Source organism: Melozone crissalis, unplaced genomic scaffold (assembly GCF_028551555.1).
Source record: "Melozone crissalis strain CALT ecotype California unplaced genomic scaffold, PUWL_Pcris_2 ptg000002l_1, whole genome shotgun sequence".
Lineage (NCBI taxonomy): Eukaryota > Metazoa > Chordata > Aves > Passeriformes > Passerellidae > Melozone > Melozone crissalis.
In genome coordinates this window covers 11,944,035-11,966,785 of record NW_026535780.1, presented here as the reverse complement: position 1 = coordinate 11,966,785, position 22,751 = coordinate 11,944,035, and the positions used below count along the sequence as shown (strand labels likewise).

At 44.5% G+C, this 22,751-nt stretch overlaps 1 protein-coding gene across 1 annotated transcript; it reads right to left on the bottom strand.

Annotated features, from left to right (window-relative positions):
- Positions 1–493: 493 nt before the first annotated feature.
- Positions 494–8,782, bottom strand: HAS2 (hyaluronan synthase 2). Its single transcript, XM_054285856.1, has 3 exons — positions 8,117–8,782; positions 3,528–3,629; positions 494–1,561 (listed from the first exon to the last, which is right to left on the bottom strand). The coding sequence occupies exons 1-3, from the start codon at positions 8,741–8,743 to the stop codon at positions 629–631; spliced, it is 1,662 nt and encodes a 553-aa protein (XP_054141831.1). The 5' UTR covers positions 8,744–8,782; the 3' UTR covers positions 494–628.
- Positions 8,783–22,751: the final 13,969 nt, after the last annotated feature.

The following is a 22,751-nucleotide window of genomic DNA, read 5'->3' as shown; positions in this document are numbered from 1 at the left end:
TGTTGGGGAGGCAGCTTTTTTTGGCAGATAGTAAAATATAAAATATGTGATTTAAAAAAAAAGTTGGCTTAAAAATACACACACACAAATAATACAATAATATAAAAATACAGCTCAGCCAATGGCCTCTTAAAATTTACCTTTGGCATTACATTTGGCAGCCTAAAACAAAAGACCCTTCCTATAAACAGAACTATAAAAAAGAGAAGTTCATAAATTAGGTTGCAAGGGGTTGTACAGTCCTTTTCTTGATTCTCCAAACTCCCTTTCTTTCCGTCCACACACATAAGCATGACCAGTGAGGTATATAGAACGTAACACTGTCAGGCATATGCACAATAAAAAAAGTGCATAAACACAGAAGTTCTCCCCTTTTCTTGTGAACAGGTCGTAACTGTGTGGTTTGCGTCCTTCCCCCCCTTGGAAACAAAAAACCCTTTTTTTTCTCTTATTTTTTTCTTTTTTTTTCTTTCCTTACTTTGGCAGGATGAAAATGAACCCAGAGGAATATAAGTGTCCTATTCCCAGCAGCAGTGATCCATTTCCCTTGGCAACATATGTCTGATGCCACAGATACTACAAGGTCGTTGGGTTGCTTTACAACTCTGGGTAACTTCCCATGGAAATATCATACGTCTAGCACCATGTCGTAGTGTTGTTGCTCTTTCTTCCGCCTGCCACATTTGTTGATAAGAACCATGTACAAAGTCAAAAGCAAAACCCAGTAACATGCATAGAGTATTGTGCCAATGATGAGAACTGTCTGTTTTGACTCAGAAAATGGCTTTTTTGATTCCTTGTAAATAGTGAAAATTACGCCACCTAGGAGGATTGTAAACCAAATGGAGACTGGAATGAGTCCTATAAAATTAACTACAATGGTTTTCCTTCCTGACGTGCCCCACCCTGCTTTGTTTATCGTGGCAATCGCAAACATCTTTGCTGGCAGTAAACTTGACATGTACAACACTGAGTAGAGTGACATGAAAACCATGACAATGTTGCCCCTAAGGAAGCTGGCAAAGGAAGACTTTATCAGGCCAACTAACTGAACTGTCAACAGGAAGAGGAGAATGTTCCAGATTTTTCCCCTGTAGAAGAGCTGAATGACTGTGGCAATAAGGAAGAAAGGAAAGAATCCAGTGATTACAGCTTCATAGGTCATCCACAAATGGTGCTTGTGGAACCACATGGCATTATAAAGCCACTCTCTAAAGTAGGATTTACTCCAGCGGGTCTGCTGATTCAGCCACCTGAGATACTCTATCGGTGTTTCCGTAAGGCACTTGGATCTAGCTGTGTATTTTGTTGCATAGCCCAGACTTAGAACTCTGTTAGTTAGATGCCTGTCATCTCCAAAGCTGCACTGGGAGCCCATAAACTCTTGATTGTACCAATCTTCCACAAATTCATGGAGTAAAGAGTTTCTGTACATTCCCAGAGGTCCGCTGATGCACTGCACACAGCCAAAGTAGGACTGACAGGCTCTTTCGATGTTAAACGCCATCCAGTATCTCACGCTGCTCAGAAAGGAGATCCAGGAATCATATTTGTTCAAAATCTGCAAAATAAAAAAACAGTTTTCCTTTTAGATGAGCTCTTAAAACAGAAAACATGCACATTGGATCATTAAGGAGTTTTCTGAGATTGGAGCACCATTAGATGAATTGTGATGGGAACCTCACTCCTGTGTTCAACTCACAAACATTTCAGCCAGGACATTGACAGGAAGGGTGAGATGAAACCTTCAAATGTCTGTTTCACCAAGAGGTTCTTTTTTTCCTTGCAACTTTTCCTATTCTCCACAATGAAATTTCCTTACTTTCTGTCTCATTTTTCCTTCCCTTTTGCCCCCAGTTAGACCTTCTGGATTTAGAATTTACCAAGAAGAGCTGGTGAGTTCATGGCCTCCTGCTGCTTTCTTGCCCATACACATCTTTGGGGCTCACAGGACTCCTTCCAGTCCTCCCAAAACTATGCTGGAACATAAGAAAAGCAGAGCTCATGGTCTATGGTGTCTGCCCTACATTTTTGGTATCACAAGTCTGGCCTTAAAGGTTTAACCTTGAACTGTATCCCCATGTCTAGCATTCCTTGGAGGAGCAACCTGTCCTGTCTCCGCAGTACCAGCCTGTTACCTTGTCCTAAGCCATATGGTGATACTCCAGTAGAGCCTTCCTCAGGCCCACACAAATGCCTCAGTCTTTCTCTTCTGCACAGCCCAGCTGCACATCCAGTCTGAACACTGAGCGGATGCATGAGTGCAAGCAGATGCGCAAGTCTGTGGCTTCACATCCAAGTTCTCAACACGCACCTTGTGCCAGAGGATGTGACAAGGAAGTGTGTGGATCTTTGGCCTTCTACAACTATAAAACATTGCCCTGCAACTAGAAAAATAGTCTTTCGCTCTGATGGTCCTAATTTCTGTCAGTTTTAATTCCAGAACATATTAGAAGCAGAAGGGCTTGCTGGGAGTATGCTGGAAAATGAACTGGGGGAAAAAAAAGCCCAAAGCCTTCATTCTGTCACCTTTCCTCAAAGAGGACACACATCCTTCCCAATGCAGATGCTTATGAACCTTCACTGTCACAGCTGAACCTGTCCTGCCTCCCTTCACTTGTACTCACACATGCCTGGAATTTCACATGCATGGGCTGTGTAGCCTGGTTTGTGATCAGTCTAGAGCTCCAAAGCTATTCAGGTTTCTGTGGGAATCCTAATTTCTGCAGTTATGAGCCACATGCCTGAAATACTTCTGACTACTTGGGCATTCATTAGCAAGTTCTTGCTCATTTACATAGCTCTTTCTCCTCTGTCTCACATAAAAAGTCCAACTGAGTACAGGGGATTGATCTTAAGGCTAACAGAAATATTCATACACACTTCTCTTTACAAATTGCAGCAGAAGGAGTTGTGTCAAAAGGCACCACCAGCCTTTTGCTTTAGCAATCAGCAAAACTCAGTAATGCTGAAAATCCTAACACACATGGAGCTGGTCTGACTTGGAAGTTTTCTATTGCCCTGCTTGACAGAGATGGGAGACCCAGTAACATACAGAGTGCACACTGCAGAGCGTTTCTAAGTTATTTTTTCTTTCTATCAATCTTGACTGCCAGTAGTAATATAATTGAAGTGCTTGAGGTTGCTGGACATGGCTATGGGACACCTGTTCTCAATTTCCTGCCCCTCTATAGCTTTTCTTTGGTACCTTGAGCAAGCAGCTATACTGAGAGACTCAAAAATGCCACAACAATCCTGACAATGCCAGTGCCCCCCTTTTCACATATTGGGGCAGAATATTATTTTTTTGCTTGCTATGGATGTTAAAACCATACAGTGCTCACATCCAAGAAGAGTTTCCAATCAATGGACAAAAAGGTTAAGGTATGAAAAGAGCATCTATAATGGCATATTATATATGCATATAATACATACACATATATTATATTTAATGTTATTTCAGGCAGAGGAATCTATTGCAATGCAAATAGTTGCTGAAACACCTCTCTGAAAATTGTTGTACTCACCTGCACATCACCTCCAACTCCTCCAACCATTGGATCTTCTTCTAAAACTTTTACCATCTCCACTGATGAGGCTGGATCAAGCATTGTATCTGAATCACAGACCTACAAGTAAGAAAAAACAAGAACAAAAATGGGTTAAGGAGTTCACTACAGAAGAAAATAAAAATCATGCAAGTGATTATAATTACTCTAAATGCATATTCTCCTGAATGCAATTAAATCTGTCTTTGAAGTCTGCACTGATACTTCTGTTAAAGGTCACTTGTACCAGCCAGCAAGGCATAGTGCTGCAAAACACAGAACTTGTTAAGGCTGTGCACACAAACAATCCTCTGTATCAGCTCCATTTGTTTTACTGGCACACTGGACTGACTTTTTTGAATAAGATACGGGGCACTGCAGAATAAGATGGTGCTTGTGGGTGTGCAGCAGATTCCTGTTGTACTCTGACATAGAGTTTCTCTGCATCAGTTGCACAGTTGGAGCACCCTGGTCAAATGTTTCCCACTGCCATATGAGGGAAAGAGCGAGGAGTTAAATCCCAGGCACTTGTTATTAAAAAGAAAAAAAGCCAAGTAGGAGTCTGGGAAGAAACCTAATCGTTCTTTCACTCACAGAAGGGTTTAGCAATTCATGTAAAATATGTATCTTATATTTCAGAACAAACTCATTTTTAATTTTAGATGCATAATGTATTGCTACTAGTGCAGGAATTTGACATTTGATGTAGAGAAAATTATTTGCTATTTTTCTCTGGCATTCTTATAAAAAGATATGTAAGGCCAGAAGGCGTGAGTCCCGAAGTTCAGTACTCCAAAAGACCAAGGCAGAAGTAAATGACACACAAGGCATTTCAGCTACACAAACACTCCTAGTCAACTAAACACTGTGTACATTAGGAAATTGGCTTTCCCCTGGAGAGTAGGAGGAGGGCTCAGACAGGCTGGCTGGTCTGTGAGACAGCTGGCATTGCTTTCGTTCGCTCTGAGGAGAATGACTCGGGCTGCAGCCTGTTTAAAACAAGAGGGTGTCTCCTTGTTGCAGTTGCTGCAGCTGAAAGAACTGGCCACATCGTGTGTGAACTCATTTCACAGACACCCAGGAACTGGAGCAGAGACTGTCCCAGAAACACCCCTCTGACTGACTGAATCCCACCCTAAAAATTCTCATACTGCCTCCCCACATTGCATTCCTCTGACTTCAGACAGGGTCAGTAGGAGCAAGTCAGTAGCTCCACCTAAATTAAGACAGATTCTGCTGAGGCTTTGTAATGGGTATCCTAATTTTGGTGTCCTTTCATGAAAACTTTCAATTCAACCTAAGCCCTGTCACTCCAGGGGAGAGGTAACCTTTACATCTGCTCTGTGAAGTGGGAGGAGAGCACTGGGGCTTTTTTCTGGACCAGACTCAAGAGGAGAGGTCACCCAGGATAGTTGGACTGCATAGTTTGGGATGCAGCTGGGACTCTGCCAACATGCTCCCCTCCATGCCCACTCAGAGGGGGCCAAGAGGAGAAAGGTGATGAAAGCTCTCATATCTCTGTCAGGATAAGAGCCACAAGCATCTCCAGCTCCCACCAACTTGATGCATCCATCTCCTCTCCTCAATGGCCTCATCCCACAGCATCTTTGTAACTTGGCCAAGGCCTGACTCCAGCTTTAGTGGAAAGCTGTCATCAGTGGCAGCACTGGGTGACAGAAAGGGAGCAAAACAATGAGGGAAAACAATGCCTATACTTTTAGTTGGGTCTTCCTGGACAAACCTGTTGCTGAGTGCTTTGCACAGGGAATCTGTAGTTTGCTGATTCCCCAGGGTGCCCAGGCAGTGACAGGCATGTCATTTCTAGTGACCATGAGTGGTGGGCTGGGATCAGCTGCCTCCCAGCCCCTCTGCTGTCCCTCCAGCACCTGCCACTTGAGCAGCTCCCACCCCATTAGATGTATCTACCTGTGCAGAAAGGCCTGCTCATGAGCCACATCACTAATATATTAGGGATGAGGAATCCTGAAAACACTGGATTTTTTTTAACAAAACACCATCACATGTCCTGGGCATGCCAGCACAGTGGGTATGTCTGGGTTTCTGGGATAAATCTAACAAGCCATCATTTTCCATCTGGATGAGGTTTTTGTAGGTGAACAGAGGACACACCAGAGAAACACAGACACTTAGAAGCCCAAATAAACACTGACACCTGCCTAGCCAGGGTGTGCCCAGGACAGCCCAAGAGACAATTTGCCATCTTTCCACATAAGGGCTGAGTGACCCAAACATCACTGCTTTGGGTCACAGAGTCACATGAAAGGGACAACTGACCTTAAGGGAGCTGGTTTTGAACTTGCTGTAGGCAGTGACAGTTTATCCCAGCTGCTCTGAGTTCAGACTGCACTGCACTGTCCACACAGGCACCTCCATCAAGCCAAGATGAATTGCACCCTGGTTACCTCTCAACTCTGCACTGATAATACCTGCCAGTTTAACTCCTCCACCTGATTACTTGCACACTCATAAACTCTTCTAGGATGGAAACAAACCTTCACAGCAGTTTGCAGTACTTAATGAGACATCACTACTGAGTAACAGCCCGTTATCTGCACTGGTCTGACTGTTTATGATTGCCTGTTCATAATTCCGGGGTGTCTTCTAAGAACTGTAAGGCTTACAATTTTCAGGGTGGGCAGTGGTGCTGACTGGCAACTTTTAAAAGTCCTTAATCATTGATGCAGACTTCTTAGCCCTTGAAATATAGGACTTGTTTAAAGTAATTTATCCTGGGTCTCCCCAAAGGACCATTTGAAATATCTTAACCTTTATTTATTCATAAAACAGAGCCACATTTTAGCTGCATGTTTTTTATGACTCTGCAGTAGCCAGGGCCACCAAGGGGCTGCATTTCTACTACAGATGTGACTGTAGATGTGACTGTGGCATCAGTCACTACTGCATACTGTGCTCACAGCAGCACTACAGTCTGACAAATTCATTAGACCTTCTGAGCCAGGTCTGGAGTGTTAACTGAACAAAAATATCTCTTCTATTTTCTGAATTTATGCTGTGACTATTGAAATAGAAACACTTTTTCCAGGTTCCCTGAAAAATACAAGAGCTGAATTGAGGGAGGAAACTTGCAATGAATCTGCTTTCTCTCTGCCTTCTTTCTCTGCAATCCAGTATGTCTGTGTGTTTATAAACCCATGCTAATAAAGAAAAATCAGCATTTTTATCCCATCATAGTTCCTCACAGCACAAAACCAAAGTGCAGACAATGGAGAGCTTAAGCCCATTGTTTTGAAAGAATAAATCAGTTTCAGTTTGGGAAGTGGTGGAGGATGGGTTCTAAATCTTGGCTTTACTTTCCTAGCTCCAATAACAGAGCAGTTCCTGGCACTCTTCACTTTCTGCCCCTCCTGTGCACTGAAGACTCGCTGCTCTCAGCCCAGCTCCTGGCAGCCCCTCCAGGTCCCTGGGACACTGCACGTGGATGCTGTGCTGTGCAGAGCATGCACACACCCACACAAGGCTGGGCACAGGCCCCAGAAACACACATGGCTCAGCCATGCAGCTGCCCTGAGCCAGCAGAGAGCACCTCGTGGGGAGCTGCTGCTCCACTGCAGGACACTGCTGGATGCCCTGACTGTGGGAGAAGCTTGGAAGAACTGAGGGTGGTTCTTTAGGAAAATCATCTATTCAGTGGGATTAGTCAAATGAGCCTTCTTGGCCTAGAATTCTAAGGAAAGGTCCTCAGTGCCCAGCCAGAGTATCTGATCCCACCCGCCTTCCTCCACACGTGACCCTTTCCCCTTCCTACAGTCAGCAGGGACGTTTGCAGGAGCAAGGAATCCATGTAAGTAAGGCAAAAACATAGACAATCTTTCAGGGGATCCAAGGCAGCTGGAAAGAAATGTGCCTCTGCTGCTTTGGAAACAGGGAGAGAGGACCCAGCCTAATTCATTTTTAAGTGAGTAGTGTGTCATAAGGGCCTTAAAGGCCAAGTTGCAGTGAGTGAGGTAATGCAGCTGTAAGCGATGAAGCAAAAGCTCCTTCAGGCTTTAGCTGAAGAAATTTTCTTTCAAATCTACACATTGACCCTTTTATTGAATGCTCCACATGGCCTTCAAAGCCTTTAAAATATATCCCCATCTTTTTTACAGACTTCACCACTTCTCCAAGATATTCCCTAGAGAGACCAAATACCTGTCTGTCTGCTTGTAAACGGGGCCACTGACAAACTCACAAAATAAAGCCTCACCCGAGACCTTCACCCACAGGAGCAGAGATGGGGCTTTCAGGAGGTCATTGGCATTTGAAGCAAAGCCATTTGGATGAGGGCACAGTACTGAAGGCAGGGGAAGGATTTCAGATTTCTCCAGTAGCTGGTGCACAAATTTAAAACAGTCACAGATAGACTGGCCATTTTAAAAGGTAGCAAAATACCCTTTTAACGGTCAAGCTGTTTCCAAACAGACTGAAAGGAGCACTGTGTTCATCAGGGACTAGGATGGCCTCTAACATGCTGCACAAAATATACAAAAGCTGCTTTCTTTCAAAGTGTGTTTGAATTGGCACTGACCTGGTGCTCTAATACCTACCTGTACATAATCCACACTTCTCCCCAGTGCTTTGAATGCTGTGTACATTACTTCTCTTTTTCCACCCCATTTCTGCATGATGCAAACACTTTTGTTGGACAGGACCAGCTGAGATACATGTTGCATGCTCTCTCTGTGAGACTCCTCTGTCTCACCAGGACCTTTGTCGTGGAAATTATTACTCCAGATATAAGTGGCACAACTGTCCCTACCCATGATTTCAGTGAAAATGTCCATCATGTAAACGTCATCTTCTGAGTTCCCATCAATGACCATAACAACTTTAATTCCAGGGTAGGTCAATCTTTTTACAGAAAGTAAACATTTTCTTAAGTAGTCAGGATCTTCTTGATAGGCAGCAATGCAAAGGGCAACTGTTTTGTTCAGTTTGATTGGAGTCTCTAGCGACCGTTTCATTTTCCTGTGCTCTAGGTAGGCAAACAGGCTTTGGATGATGAGATGTGATGCCAGGATAGCACCATAGAGTCCAAAGGAGAAGTAGTAGTTGTCTGTTTGGATGAACTGGTAGCCCACAATGTAAGCAGCGGTGATTCCCAGTAGGAGGGACACCCCGAAGAGTGTGGTTCCAAGTATTCTCAGGATGCATATAAACCTCTCACAATACATCTGCAAAGAAGTAGGGAAACCATTAGCAGAGCCACCACTTGCTGATATACGACATCATAAGGGGTGCACGTGGCTGCAACACAGATCTCAGCATCAACAGATACGCCCTGAGCTTCTAGCTCACAGACTCACTGCATCCCCTTGCTCAACTGAACATCTCTTTGCAGGACTTCCCCCATGTAAAGTGCAATCCAAACAGACTTAATGTAGCAGAGATTATTTCTGCTACTCACAGTGCCTTCACAGAAGGTGCTATTTGTGTCAGGAACTTATTTTGGCAGCCTGGGCTGGTTGGATAAGACTCTCTTGTCATATTATCCTGAGGAGGTTGGAGAAGGGGCTTTTGGGCCACCACTCACTTTGTATGGTCACAGGGGACTGGAACAGCTGAATGTCTGGGCAGCCCCTCCTCATCCCCCATCCATGTCATGACTGTATCCCACCCTGAATTGTTTCTGTCGCTTAGTTATGTTTGCAAAAATATTGGAAAGACATTCTTAAAACAGATGCCTGAATGTATTTATAATTTTTTTAAACAGATGTCTGACTATATATATAATTTATATTTATATCATCAGACATCTGCTTTAAAAGGCCTTCTCAATACCACTGCAAAAATGCATTATTCATATAGTTGTGTACATAGATACACGCACATGTAAGCATGAGTGTATAGGGGCTAAAGCTTAACTGAGATTAAGTCTGTGGAAAAAATATGCATAAATTTAACAGAGCCAACACTCCACCCTGGGCTCAAAAATTCTCTAGGACGTCAGCTGATTCTGATCACTTCTACAGATTTAGCTTACCTGGCTGTTTCTAACCTAAACTCTGGGCTATGGAGCAACTGGCTGGCACGGGGGGTGCTCTGGCATTCTTGAAACAAATAAACAGTATGGGCAGGCAGGCAGGTCGACTCCATTGGTACCTAAATACCTTTTCTGACAATCACATTACCCTTTTTATGCAACAGCTTTCTCAGAATTGTAAGAAGTTAATGACAATATTTTCTGTCAATAGATGCACTTCATGTGAAGGACATAAAACAGGTGATGTCTGTTTAAGGCTAACCCAGCAAGTGTGTTGCAAGCCAATAAAGCTCATGCTTGAATATTTTGCTGAATTAGGTCCTCTCAGAGTAATAGATTTAATATTTGTGTTTTCTTGCTATTATTCATATTTTCCCTGCTGTTATCATCTCACTCATCTGCTGCTCATGTTTGTTTCACCATCTGTTGGCCAAAGTTGAAGTTGGAACAGGACTTCCTTACATCACATATGTTTTTAACTCTTCCTTGTAAAATGACTACCAAGACACAGCAGCATAGCTGTCATCAGCTATATGTATGTCTGAAAAGCTACAGGCTCGGAACAAAAAATTCAACACAGAATCACTTACAACATAAAAATAAACTAGGCAAGCATGAAGTTTGAGGTTACAAAGACTTTGTCTTTTTCCATTGGCTATTTAGGGTCTTAAATTTCAAGACAGGAGGAAGCCTCCTAAATGTATATTTGGAGGCACTGTTAAAGAAATCAGACCCTGGCTCTAGGACTTCCTTGAATACTTAAGGCTGGGTTCTGACAGGTGTTGTAATCATCCACCAGCAAAAGGGACCCTCCCTGTTCTGGCTGTCTGAAAACCTTTCACAGCAGGGGTCATAAAGATGTCTAATAAAAGACAGCTTATGCCTGCCACCACTATAGGTGAATTGAAACTCAGTGCCCAAAATAGACTTGCTTTAGAAAACAGATTAAGTAATGGATCCCCTCTAGATTACCTCGAAGTAAAATAGTCCATGTGTTTACTAATCCCTCAAGCATGCAAAATGTTACAAACATCAAGGTAAATGTCTCATTAATGGTGCACTTGTACTCTGCTTTCCCATTTGGGGTCCTAAAGTCTGCTTACATGAAGAATTATATGGCTGAAATAAACAGGATTTACATTAAGATCTGGAGTGGCTACATTTGAATGACCATATACTGTAGCAGGCATCTTTTACATTAATTTGCTATTGTTTTGCTCCACCTATGAAGTGCTTCTGCACAAAAGGAAAACAAACAAACAAAAACAAATTCTCTGACTTTATCATTACAGCACAGATCCTCTCCATTGCAAAAATCCAGTCTTTTAAGATCAAGAAATTATTTTCTGGTTTTAATAAAACAACACTTCTTTTTTCTTTTCTCTGTCAACCTCAGGAAAATAAAGAGTGTTTTGATCTAAATTCCTGGCTTTCATCAAAGAAATTTTCCCCTTTGTATGTGCAATTGAGGGTTTTATGTATAGTCTTTTAAATGACTGAATCTCAGGGGAACTGGAAAAGTTGCTCAATAGTCTCAAGATTTAACACGAGGCATTGATAGCTTGCCCAGCAGAAATGATCTTTATCAAATTTAACATGCCCAAACAATAGCAAAGAAGCCAAAAACTCTCCACCCATCTCCAAGAATTAAGCCAAGAAGTTAAAAAGGAAATGATGCTTGTACAAGTCTGGGACCAAAAATGAACTGCTGAATCAAATACTGATACTGAGGCTAGGCAGCAGCCGCTTCAGAGACTTTCAGATCAGACAGTGCTGTTATGAGTATCTAGTCTGGCCTGACACAGTGAAATATAATAATTCTATCCTGCAATTTGGGCACCTAAATCCCTTACAGGCACTTTCACCTAACCCCATGGAGCTGAACCCAGTGTGAGTTTTACACAGCTTCCAGCAAGCAGACCCAAGGTTTGCATGCACAAGGGGAGTCTATGTAAAGAGCCTTCACAGTCTAGCACTGAGCATTTTGTCGTTGTGATGTTTCAGCTCTTTCCTTTCAGGGATGAGCTGAGCAGTGCTCACCAGCCCATCTTGTAGAACTGCAATGTGAAAGCCATATGCTAAATCCTGATGCTGTGCAGGCTGCTGCTGATTCAGTGACACATTTTGATTCACAAAGCAGTGCCAAGTATATGCGTGCCTTGTAGTGACTGTACAGTAGCAGGCAAGGAGAGCCTTTCTTTGGAGGCTGCTATGGAAAAGCATGACCAAGAAATGAACCCTTGCATGTACTTGACATCAGAGTCCACCTGGTGAACTGTTTGGCATTGTGTCTCTTGGCATCCTGATAAAGCCAAATATATATACAAAAAGAATATATTCCCCTTTGTGATGAAGGGGAATTTTCATTATTATGAACAACTGGCATAACTAAAATTGTAGTATTCTAACAATGCTTTCATGAAAAACATCAGGTTAACAAATGACTGATACACAGTACATCTAATAATTAGGGTATTAACTGTAGCACTAGAGATCACACTCCTTTCTCAGACTGAATAATGCCTTAGATCTCAAATTAGAAGAACACAGCATAATATGCTTCAGTTTTCTCTATTCTGAAAAACATTTAGACTAGCATTTACTGTAGTTATGGTACCTAGATCTAACTTTTAAGATCTAAGTTTAAGATCTAAGATCTAGACCCTTGACTGAAAGTCAGCAGGTTCTTATGTTTTGTTTTGAACTGGGTCTTTACTCATCAAAGAACACTGGTGACTTCCACGGTAAAGTACCAATTTTTCTTCCTCCAAAATCCTGTGGCAAAGTTCCTCCACGTGGCTATTAATCAGCTTTCATGCATCTCTGAGAGTAACAGGGCCTGAAGATAATTTATCCCTTTATGAAGTCAGGAGGCAAAGAGACAGAAAAAGCTTATTTTGTTACTAATACTGAATAGGGGCAAATAGATATCCAGAAAACCAATGTGCACTGGTGCCAGAAGATATCAATATTATCTGCAGCCTGTTCAATTCTGCACCCTCTGTTGTGGGATACATCTCACTACATCATCTCTCTCAGAAATCCCCTTTCATACAACACTCAAACATTGGCACATAGTATTTCTGGGTAGCTTTTCCTCAGAAGATTAAAAAGCAAGAGAGAGAGACACAGAAAGTTTGCACCTAACATGATTGAATGATTTGGAAGGTTGACAGAATTATCACTTAGTAATTCCAAACATCTGAAGACATTTAGAAAAACCCTAACCATAAGTTGCAAAAGCCAATATCTACCCAAGAGGGAGTAATAAAGGTTTGATCACAAATGTGCTCATTGCGTCCCTGTACTGGGCCTGGCTGAGGTGGATTTTTTCCCCATAGCCCTCCAAGTGCTCTGCTTTGTGCTGGTGGCTGGGAAGGTGTTGCTAATGCAGCAGTGTTTTGGCTACTGCTGAGCAGTGCTCCCAGCATCCAGGATGTGTCTCCAACTTTTTCTCCCACACCAATAAGCTATGGGTGGGCCAGGTCCTGGGAGGGAACATAACCAGGACAGCTGATCCAAACTGACCAAAGGGATATTCCATACCATGTGACATCTGCTCAGATAAAAAAGCTGAAAGGAGGAGGGGGAAGCATTTGTTATGATATTTGTTTTTCAGTACTGAAGCCCCACTTCCTGGGAAGTGACTGAACATCATCTGCTGATAAGTAGAAGATAAATCTTTTGTTTTTGTTTGTGTCATGCACAGCCTTTGCTTTATCAAGTTGCCTTTATCTCAACACACCTGGAGTTTTGCCCTCTTTTTTTTCTGCACCTACATCCTGCTGAGGAGGACAGTGATAGAGCAGTTGGGAGGGCACCATGCAGCAGGCCAGGGTCAACCCACCACAGTCCCCTTCACTTTTAAAGGTTACAAAGAGCTGTGTCTCTCTCTAGACATCGAGGGCTGTGGTCACATCAGCAAATAGTGCAATACCACACCAACAGATCTGCAAAGAAGAGCACCTGGTGCTGAGGACCTAACTCCACCCTCCATACATTTCTGTGCTTTACTCTGAACTAAGTATAGTCAGACCCAATGGAATAAAAACCTGATAAGTGTCCTCCAGAGGCACACCTTGCAATTAGTTTCGTTCAAGAGGAATCCAATTTGGGTGTCCAGTTACTGCGATGCAATACAAACTCAAGCAATTTTGTTGAAGGAGGGACACTTGTAGCAGCAGCTTCAATAGCACCTTCTCATTGAAAACAAATTGATAAGACCAATCAACCTCACATGTCAGATCTGCAGATCAGATTTGTCTGGAACCTTTGTGGAAACCAGAAGTGCTGAGCACAGAAAACCTTTGAAAACATCTCATTTTTACACGCCTGTATGGAAGCTGCATTCTTAAATATCTATTCAACCTTAGTGCTGAGGCTTTGAATTCAGCAAAGCATGTAAGTGTGTCATTAAAGATAAGTGTGCACTTAGGTATTTTGCTGAAGAGTGAAATCAGTGGATAATTTATCTTGCAGTTCTGTAGTAACTGCAAGATAACAAGGCACAAAAAAAATCTTTCTCTGAAAATATGCTATTTCTGGGACACTCAAGGTAAAAATGCAAGTATATTTTTGACAAATTTACTGTAGAGATTAACCTCCCTTAAAAAGGTTGTTTGATATGTCAATGCTTTACCACTGCGTTTCTTACATTAGGGAATCTAAGAGTGGATCAGGGCCTTGAAAATTTCAATTTCCTTCCGAGTGTTGTCATTCACCTGTTGGGTAACCTTAAATAAGTGAATTCACCTTTCTCTGTCCCAGCTTCCTCACCTGTAAAATGGGGATCATGATCATGCACAAAATTTTTTGAGGGCTCCATAAGGCTTAGGTTACTCTTTTTAATGCTATATGAGATCCACCTGTTCTCTAGTTCCATATAACTGGTTTTAGTAAAAAAACTCCAACAAAAACCAGCACCCCTCTTGCTATTTTCCTTGCCTGTATTCCCCTGAAGCCATAGTCTGTGGGGATCTGTCTGTAACAAACATGCAAGTCTAACTCAGCAGAAGGCCTGAGAGCAGTGAGGTGGGCACCACAAAAGCCAGCACACACAGCTTTAAGTGCGTACAGCCGCCAAGGGCTGTTTTGCACACAACCAAAGGAAGAATGAAATCTTTATAATCCTTAATATCTACTTCCTTACTAATGAGAATGATAGCACTGGCTGCCACAGAGCTGCTGCTTCAATGACAGAGTGTGTCAGAGTGCACGTGTGGATCTGGGCCTGTATACACTCTCTGGGAGTACATGGTGTTTGAGGCTTACAATTTCTCAGACAATATTTAGACTCATTATTAGGATTATTTTGTTGGTAAATCAAATAATATATCATTGGAGTACAAATTATTCTAGTTAGATATTAATCACAAGCATAAGATAGCTGTCCAGACTCCCTCTTCTATTCTACAGCCTGAAGAGAGGAAAGTGAAAAGTTATGCTCCATCTGTACACCTTTATTACAACACAATTACCATATCTGGAACTTTTGCTTATTTATAACTTCCAGATTTTGTTATGCTATTGATCTGGAAAGGGCTCACATAAGACTAAAGTTAACTCTGAGGTTAAGTTAAAAGTAAAGAACAGGATTACTGATGATGGCAAACTCTCTCTGTATGCGCAGGCTTTGATCAGCAAATCAACAATCTCCTATTTGTTCAGTGTATGTTTCCCACTAAACTGCTCAAATTTAATCTCTTACAGGTTTAAATAACCAATGTGGAAAGAATTCTGTGGCTGCAGGTTGGATTTGACCCTCGTGTACGCAATAATACACTAGTTGTTAAGAAAGAAAACTTACAAAAAAAATCCCCAGACAAATGCTCCAAGAAACAAAACAAGAAGTAAATCATACTTCTACTCAGATATTTTGGATTGTGGGTAAACAAAAATCTAGTTTAAAAATGTTTTCTGGTTGCTGGTTAGAATACTTTGCTGCTGTATACACTAATCTTGAATAGCAAAAAAATGGAGCAAATACGCTTCCATGTCACAAATATGAAGACTTGAGTTTTTCCTAGTGACCTTGCCTGAAAAACTCCACTGAATCCAGTAGAGCAGCTCTTCCTACTGGAAAAACCTTGACTCGAGTTTTTCTATGCTTGGATGCAGGGTAAGAAAGATTTATTACCCTTATCTAGTCCTCAGAAAAATCCTCAAGGCACCCATGTTACACACAATGTGTGCTTTCAAAAAAGTTCATGGGTGCCAATGGAAAAATGATCCCAAAGGCAGAAGACTATGAAGCAGAGCAACACATGGAGAAGCAGCTGTGCCCTAAGAGATGTGGGGTCACTGCAGCCCTGCAGAATCACAGAACCCTTGGGGGTAGAAGGGACCTGTGAAGATCGCGGAGTCCAACCCCCCTGGCCAGGTATGGTCACCTAGAGTAGGTGACACAGGAACATGGCCAGGTGGGTTTGGAATGTCTCCAGAGAGGGACACTCCACGACCTCCCTAGGCAGCCTGTTTGGTCCCCTGCCGTTCTCAACGTGAAGAAGTTATTCCTCCTGTTGACGTGAAACTTTTGTGGTTTAGTTTAAGGCCATTGCTCCTGGTCCTGTTGCTGGGCACCACCGAAAAGAGTGTGGCACCGATCCTCTTGGCACCCGCCTTTGAGATATTTATATGCATTAATGAGATCCCCTCTCCGTCTTCTCTAGACTAAGACAACGCCCATCAGGAGTGTTGTACTACAAGGGAATCCTCTCGGGGCAAGGAAATGGGGTAAAATCCCTCCCAAGGGCCAATGCCCGCTTCTGCCAGCATCGCCATGGATGCTGTGTGGCGAGGCTGTGACCAGCAGGCTCTCTCTGTGTCCGAGACACGCACCGCGGCTCCCAGAGGAGCCGAGCGGGGCTGCCGGGGACTGAGGGCTCTGCAGCGGCCGGAGGCGCCGGGCCCCGCGCTGGCCGCGGGCTGCACACGGAGCGGGGGAACCCCGGCCCGGCGCCGCGGCCGCGATCCAACGGGGCGGAGCGGCGGCGTCACCGGGCGGGGCCGGGGATCCCCGCGCGGCCGCGTCACGGGCCCCGCCCGCGGGAGCGACCGGGCCCGGCCGTGCTGGCGCTGCCATCGCCCCCCGCTGCCGCGGCCCCGGGGCGGCCCTCCCTCGGCCGGGGCGGGCCCGGCGCGGGGAGCTCCGGGCAGCCCCCGCCCCGCAGCCCTCGGCTCCCGGCCCTCCCGCGGGAAGCCGCCCTCCCTCCCTCCTTCCCTGCCCTCCCTCCCCGCGCTGCGCGGCGCCCGGGCGGCTCGGCAGCGCTGGCCGAGGCGGGCCGTCAGCCCCACGCCCGCCGCTTCGCCTGCCTCCCCTCAGGGCCAGCCCTCCCTCCGCTGCCGGCGCGTCCCCGCCCGGCCCTGGATGCAAAGGCGAGGGGAGGGAAGCCGGATCGGGCTCTGAGCAGGTCTCGCCTTCCCCGCTGCGATCAGCGGAGCGGCTGCCCAGCCTGTGCTCGATTTTATTCTAATTTCAGAGGGTTTATGAGGCGGTTGGTTTTTTTGGCTTTTTGAGGTCGGGATTTTTCCCCCCAGATCCTGAAGCTCAGCAATGTCTTAAACGGATTACACGGAGGAGGGGTTGAAGCTGAAAACTTCATTCATCCTCACGGCGGTTCTATTCATTGCTGAAATAGGTGTAGCGTAGGAGCCGGTAAGATCCTCCCCCAGCCCCACTCGTATTTTGGGGATCTGTTCCAGCTTTCCTCCCTGGAATAGTGGGGATGGGAGGAGGGGGTCTTCTGCTCTTGAGCTGACAGAAGCATAATCATAAATCACCTACCTTGTTTGTCCTTCTGTCCTTTGGTCATAGAGGGGCTCCAGCCAACTGTGTGGTCTCACGTACCGTTGCTCCCGCTGAATAGTTTCCAAGTTTGAGGTAAAAGAACAAATCGCACTTTTCAGGGACTTAATAAGACGCTCAGAAATAAAAAAAATAATTAAAAATGAAAATAATAAAAAAAATCGTGTAAGGCTATTCAGTCCTACTCATTTTCTCCCACGTGTTTTCACAATTATCGTGTATTTGTCTTTCTCTGCTTCAGTTTCTAGCTCAAAAGTTGTGGGATTTTTTCCCAAATAATAGTAATAATAATAATAATAATAATTAAAAAAAGGTAGAAATAATAAATAAGGAGTTAGTTTCTCGTGGTCGAAGCTGAAGATCTTATTTCAAACCCGGCTAGCCAGGAGCCTGGAGAAGTTGCAAGGCAGTGTCTGAAAGTTTGAGAGATCAGCATCAGATAAAGTCTCTTTGGTGATACCTTGCTGCTGCCCGAGTAACTGTTTCAATGAGGTTTCTCAGCAGCAGCAGCAGCAGCAAACGGGTAATATTTTCCAGACGTCTTTTTCTTTCCTGCTGCTGCTGCTTTTCTGCCTCTTCCACGTTATGGGGTCTTTTAACAAGGGAGACTTGACTTAATAGGCGGAGGATGGGAAGAAGGAGGGAACTCCTGTAAGGAGGAAAAAAAAAAAAACCCAACCCTCCCAATTGCCATGATCTCAGCCAAGGACCAGTTCAGCGCCAGGAATTTAATTAGCCGAGTTGCAAATTTTTTCAGAGAAATACAATACACATATGTTGCCACCAACTGGCTTCCTCTTCGTGCCCCGCAGTTGGGGGAACCCCCCACCTTCCCCACTCCCTGCATCCTTGGGCTTGGGGTGTGGGATTCGTCCCTCCCACAGCCACTATTCGGCTGGGACAGTTTTTACTGCTGCTGGTTTTTATTAATAAAGGAATTGCGTCTATGAATGGATGAACTTCACAGCTTTATATCCTGCTTTACCCGTTCACTCTCGGGACGATTTGTTGTAGTAAATACCCAAGGAAGCTCCCACTGATATTCATACCCATGCCTCTTGTGTTAAAACAAGCTGGGAAACGTGTTAGGCCATTTAAAAACTGGAAAATTGTGCTTTGTGGGCTTTGTTTTGGTGTTTTGGATTGGTATACTTTTGGTGTGGGGGTGATTTTTTTGGTCTCGTTTCGTTATAAATCAGAAGTGTTAATTCTGTCGAAGGTTCCCGGTTAGCCAGGGGCACCAGCAGCTCACAGCACACCCCATTGCCGCTTGCCGGCCGCTCTCACTCGCTCCCTGCGGCTCCGCTCTGCTTCCAGGGCGGCTTTCCCGCTTTCAGCCGCCCTTCCCGGGCAGTGCCCCGGGCGCGGCGCTGGGTGGCGCTGTTGGGGCGGCGGAGCGGCGGGGCCGCGCTGGCCGTGCCCCGGCCGGGACCCGCGGCGGCGGCGGCGGCGGCGGCGGCGGCGGCTTCCCCTGCCCCCGCGCTGAGTGCTCAGGGACCGCAGAGCTCGCCGCTTTGGGGCGTCCAGCCCACAAAGGGAACCGTACCCAGGCACCGTTGGGAAATCCGGAGATGACTCTTGGCCGAGTTATCGCCCCTCGGTACCTTCTGGTGTGGGAAAACTCCGGAGCGCTCTGGGGCCTTCTCGTGTGCCGTAAATGGTTTAAAGTCGGTGGTTACCTAGGCTGGAGATTTTTTGAGTACCTACTTCGGAGAAGTGTTACATTTACAGGTGTGTTCAGTCACTGCCACGGGGGAGTGGCTTTAGGATGTGCATTGAAGCCGAGCTCCTTGAACCATCAATCTATCTCAAATAACAAATCTGATGCTAGTTTAAGCCAGAGTTTTGTGGGCAGTTTTAACCTGGCATTGCCAGGGAAAGAACTCTTTCATCCTCCTCCTCACTGTCCCTTTTTTTATGTCAGGAGAACTGTCCTAGGTTAGAAGTTTGTTTGGGGAGAGGGAGCAGCAATAAAGTAAGAAATAATTTGGGCTGGATGAAGACAAAACAACTGCTTTGGCAGCAATCTGGCTTTTGGTGGTTTATAGTGTCCTTGAAAGTACAGCACAACTTAACAAGCATAGAGTCTATCGGGGCTTTCCGGTATTCCTTCCTCTCAGACCTTCCTCCCATGGCAGCTCCATTCCCATACAGTAACCACCTCCAAATATGTGTCACAAACCCTTCAGATACAGAGCCCTGCACACCTCTGTCATCAGGCAAGGGACATATGGCACTGTCTGCTGCAAACAGGGGCAGAGGGCAGAAAGGCGTCAAGAGGGCTACTTGATCCCCTCTCCACAGGAGCCACCCTAATAGCCAAGGATCTGGTGTAAGCCAGGCTTATAACACTGTCACAGAATCACAGAATGTTCAGGGCTGGAATGGACCTTAAAGATCATCTGGTCCCAGCCTGACCTGCCATGGGCAGGGACACCTACCACGAGACCAGCTTGCTCAGAGCCCCATCCAGCCTGGCTCTGAACATTGACAGGGTTGTGGCATCCGCAATCTCCAGTGCCTCACCACCCTCACAGTGAAAAATTTCTTCCTAATATGTAACCTAAATTTCCCCTCTTTCAATTTGTACCCATTGCTCCCTGTCCTATCACTGCAGTTCCCAATGAATGATGAATGTCATTTAGGCAAGGGGCTACATCAGCAAGCTCTGCTACTGTTGTACACATAACCAAGTCCTTGATGTCTGTGTGAGTCCTAAGGTGTGATTACCTGGCATCAGACTTTCTCTGGCACTGTCAGAGGTAAGAGAGGATTAGTACAGGTATCCCTAGTCCATCCATCCATGGCTACTCTCAACACTGTGCCTTGGGGAACTGGTGCTGCCAGTTTGTGTTCCTTGTTTGTGTTCCTTGGGCACTTGGTGGCCTTGTCATGATTCAGGGATATGGATGTCCTGAACAGGGGACTTCATGTTTAGGATAATTTCTGAAATGAGGTTTCAGGGTGAGGATGGGTTTGTTTGGTTTGGTTAATAACTAAATGTTGCAGATTAATTTTTTCAAGTGAGCATTTGTTATGAATGAAATAGCTTTTTTGGTTGGTTGGTTGGTTGGTTGGTTGGGTTTTTTGTTTTGTTTGTGGGTTTTGTTGGGTTTTTTATATTTCACCTTTTAATAGTTAGAATGCACATTACTCTGGAAGTACACAATATCCCACTGGCTTAATCCCACGCTCCTTAGGTTTGAACAGGGATCAAGAGACAGCAGTTGAGGCACAAATCTTGGTGCAGCAATAGGCAGCACTTAAATCACACCAAAACTTGGATTTAGAAAATGACATAATGGGACTGGTGAGTTTGTCATGTCTATAGCTGTTTCCTTCTCAGCCATAGCTCATGTTGTGTGATCACACTGTCAGGGCAAGTGGGATAACGTAGGTCGGGAAGTTAGCTTTGCCTACCAGGAAGGAATTAAAAGTAGGAGGATATGATTAATGCCAATCCACACAGTGCTATAGAAACCAGATGTAGATGTGTTTCATTAGAAGTATATCATATCTATATATATATGTTATGTTATGTCTACATGGTTACCATTATCAAACAATCCTGGCTCCTAATTGTGATTTACAGTCACAAGCAGGGAGGAGAAGGGAGTTCTTGGCTGTCACTGTCCACAGGCATAGACTTTCACCAACCATAAAGAATAATAATAATGAACTAACCTGACTTAATCTTCTAATGAGGCAATGGGTTTGTTTGAGAGAGGTCAGACAAAATATGTTTTGGGGGAGATTAACACAGACCATGGTTGAATAAATTGGTTACTGCAGAGTAAATTAGTGGATGAATTGATGGCATGTAAGCCACTCTTCAGAGGCTATTGAGTACTCACTTTTACCCTGAGGGAATGGCTCCATGTGCATTTTTCCTCTCTCCTTTCCTTTAAATATGTGAATACTCACCCCCAGCACACACACCTGCTTGGGCCAGCAGAGTTTGCAGTGCATCTCTCACCGCTGCAGTGACCTGTGCTGCAGGCAGCTGCAGAGCGCGATGGCCATTTCCTACGTGCCTGTGTGAGCTGGCCATGGAGGGAACGGGGCTGCTCTGCAGTGGGAGCGAGCAGGCAGTGCTGGCAGCCAGCAGGACTGCCCTCAGCAGCCTCTTCAGGAGCTGCCAGGAACACAGGACAGGTGTGGTCCCCCAGCAGTGGCTGCTGAGGGCTGAGCCCACTGGGCTGAAGGCTCTTATCTTGCATTGTCTCTAAGGTAAGGATTTACACACACCCTTTTACTGCAGATCAGCTATTGTGTAGGGCTTATCAAAAAGAAAAGCAAGAAACGGACTCTTTGCAATGCATAGTTGTCTTCAAGTAAGAAAATTAGAGAAAATAAGGATCTTTGTCATGTAACAATGAAAAGCTAAAACTGGAAGGTAGATGTATTCATGCTAGACAGAAGGCACATTTTTCAGCAATCTTTCTTTAAAGTTATCTGAACGATGAAGGGGAGTGGTGGATTCCTGTGTTTTAAAATCCTCTGGATGCTTTTTTGGAAGCTACATTTTAGTTCAGTGAAAATTATTGGGCCCAGTACAAGAATAACTGAATGGATTTCCATAACAGGCGGCTCAGACAAAGTGATCTAGCAGTTCCTTCCACCTCTAAATTCCATGCAGACAACAACCAGACTGACACGTCAGGTGTGTTCCACACCTCCTTTCACATGTAGCAAATTCTGCTGGAAGTGAGAGAGTTACAGAAAGCCACCTCCCACATGGGTGTAAGTGAAAGCAGAATCATGCCCTAAATTATCATTTTATGGTAACTGAGAGTCCACTTGCAGATTTTAATATAAATATCATGGGCACTTTAAGGCTTATGAAGACTGGGTGTAGACAGACCAAACATTCTGTGGTTGTTTTCACCATATATAGAGCCATTTTAGAGGCTTTCAGTGTTCTGGGAATTTAAATCCAGGGTTATTTATATGCAAAGATTTACAGGGTCCAGCAAAAACCATTAGTCTTTAAAATTAAATAGCTCTTGCAAAATTGAAACTTTCCAACAATTTCTTTTTAATATAACAGGGAAAACCATGACTTGAAGCAAGTTAGAAGTTAATAGCAGGCAGGTTCAGACTAGAAACAAGTCATGCACATTTGGATGTGTCCAGAACTCTTGGCTAGAATGGACTGTGACTGTTAGCAAAAATGCCTGTCAGGATGGTTTGAAGTAATGGGTTTTAATGTGCAACCAGCATGGAGCAGAAGGAAAAGCAGGTCAGTTAGAGGTTTCTTTTGTGAAGTCTAATTTAAGAGAAATGACTTAATCACATGCCTATAGTCTAACGTGACAGTAGTGAGAGTCCAATTTAGAATGTCTCAATGTTAAAGTAGAAACATTATATTCTGCAGGATGCACAGATAACACCA

What these genes read in the sequence shown, in the direction of transcription:
- HAS2 (XM_054285856.1), bottom strand. Translation starts at nt 8,743, where the DNA reads ATGTATTGTGAGAGGTTTATATGCATCCTGAGAATACTTGGAACCACA. An exon ending in GAAGTGTGGATTATGTACAG is followed by an intron (nt 3,630 to 8,116) that starts GTAGGTATTAGA and finishes TCTTACTTGTAG; the next exon opens with GTCTGTGATTCAGATACAAT. An exon ending in GAGTTGGAGGTGATGTGCAG is followed by an intron (nt 1,562 to 3,527) that starts GTGAGTACAACA and finishes TTTATTTTGCAG; the next exon opens with ATTTTGAACAAATATGATTC.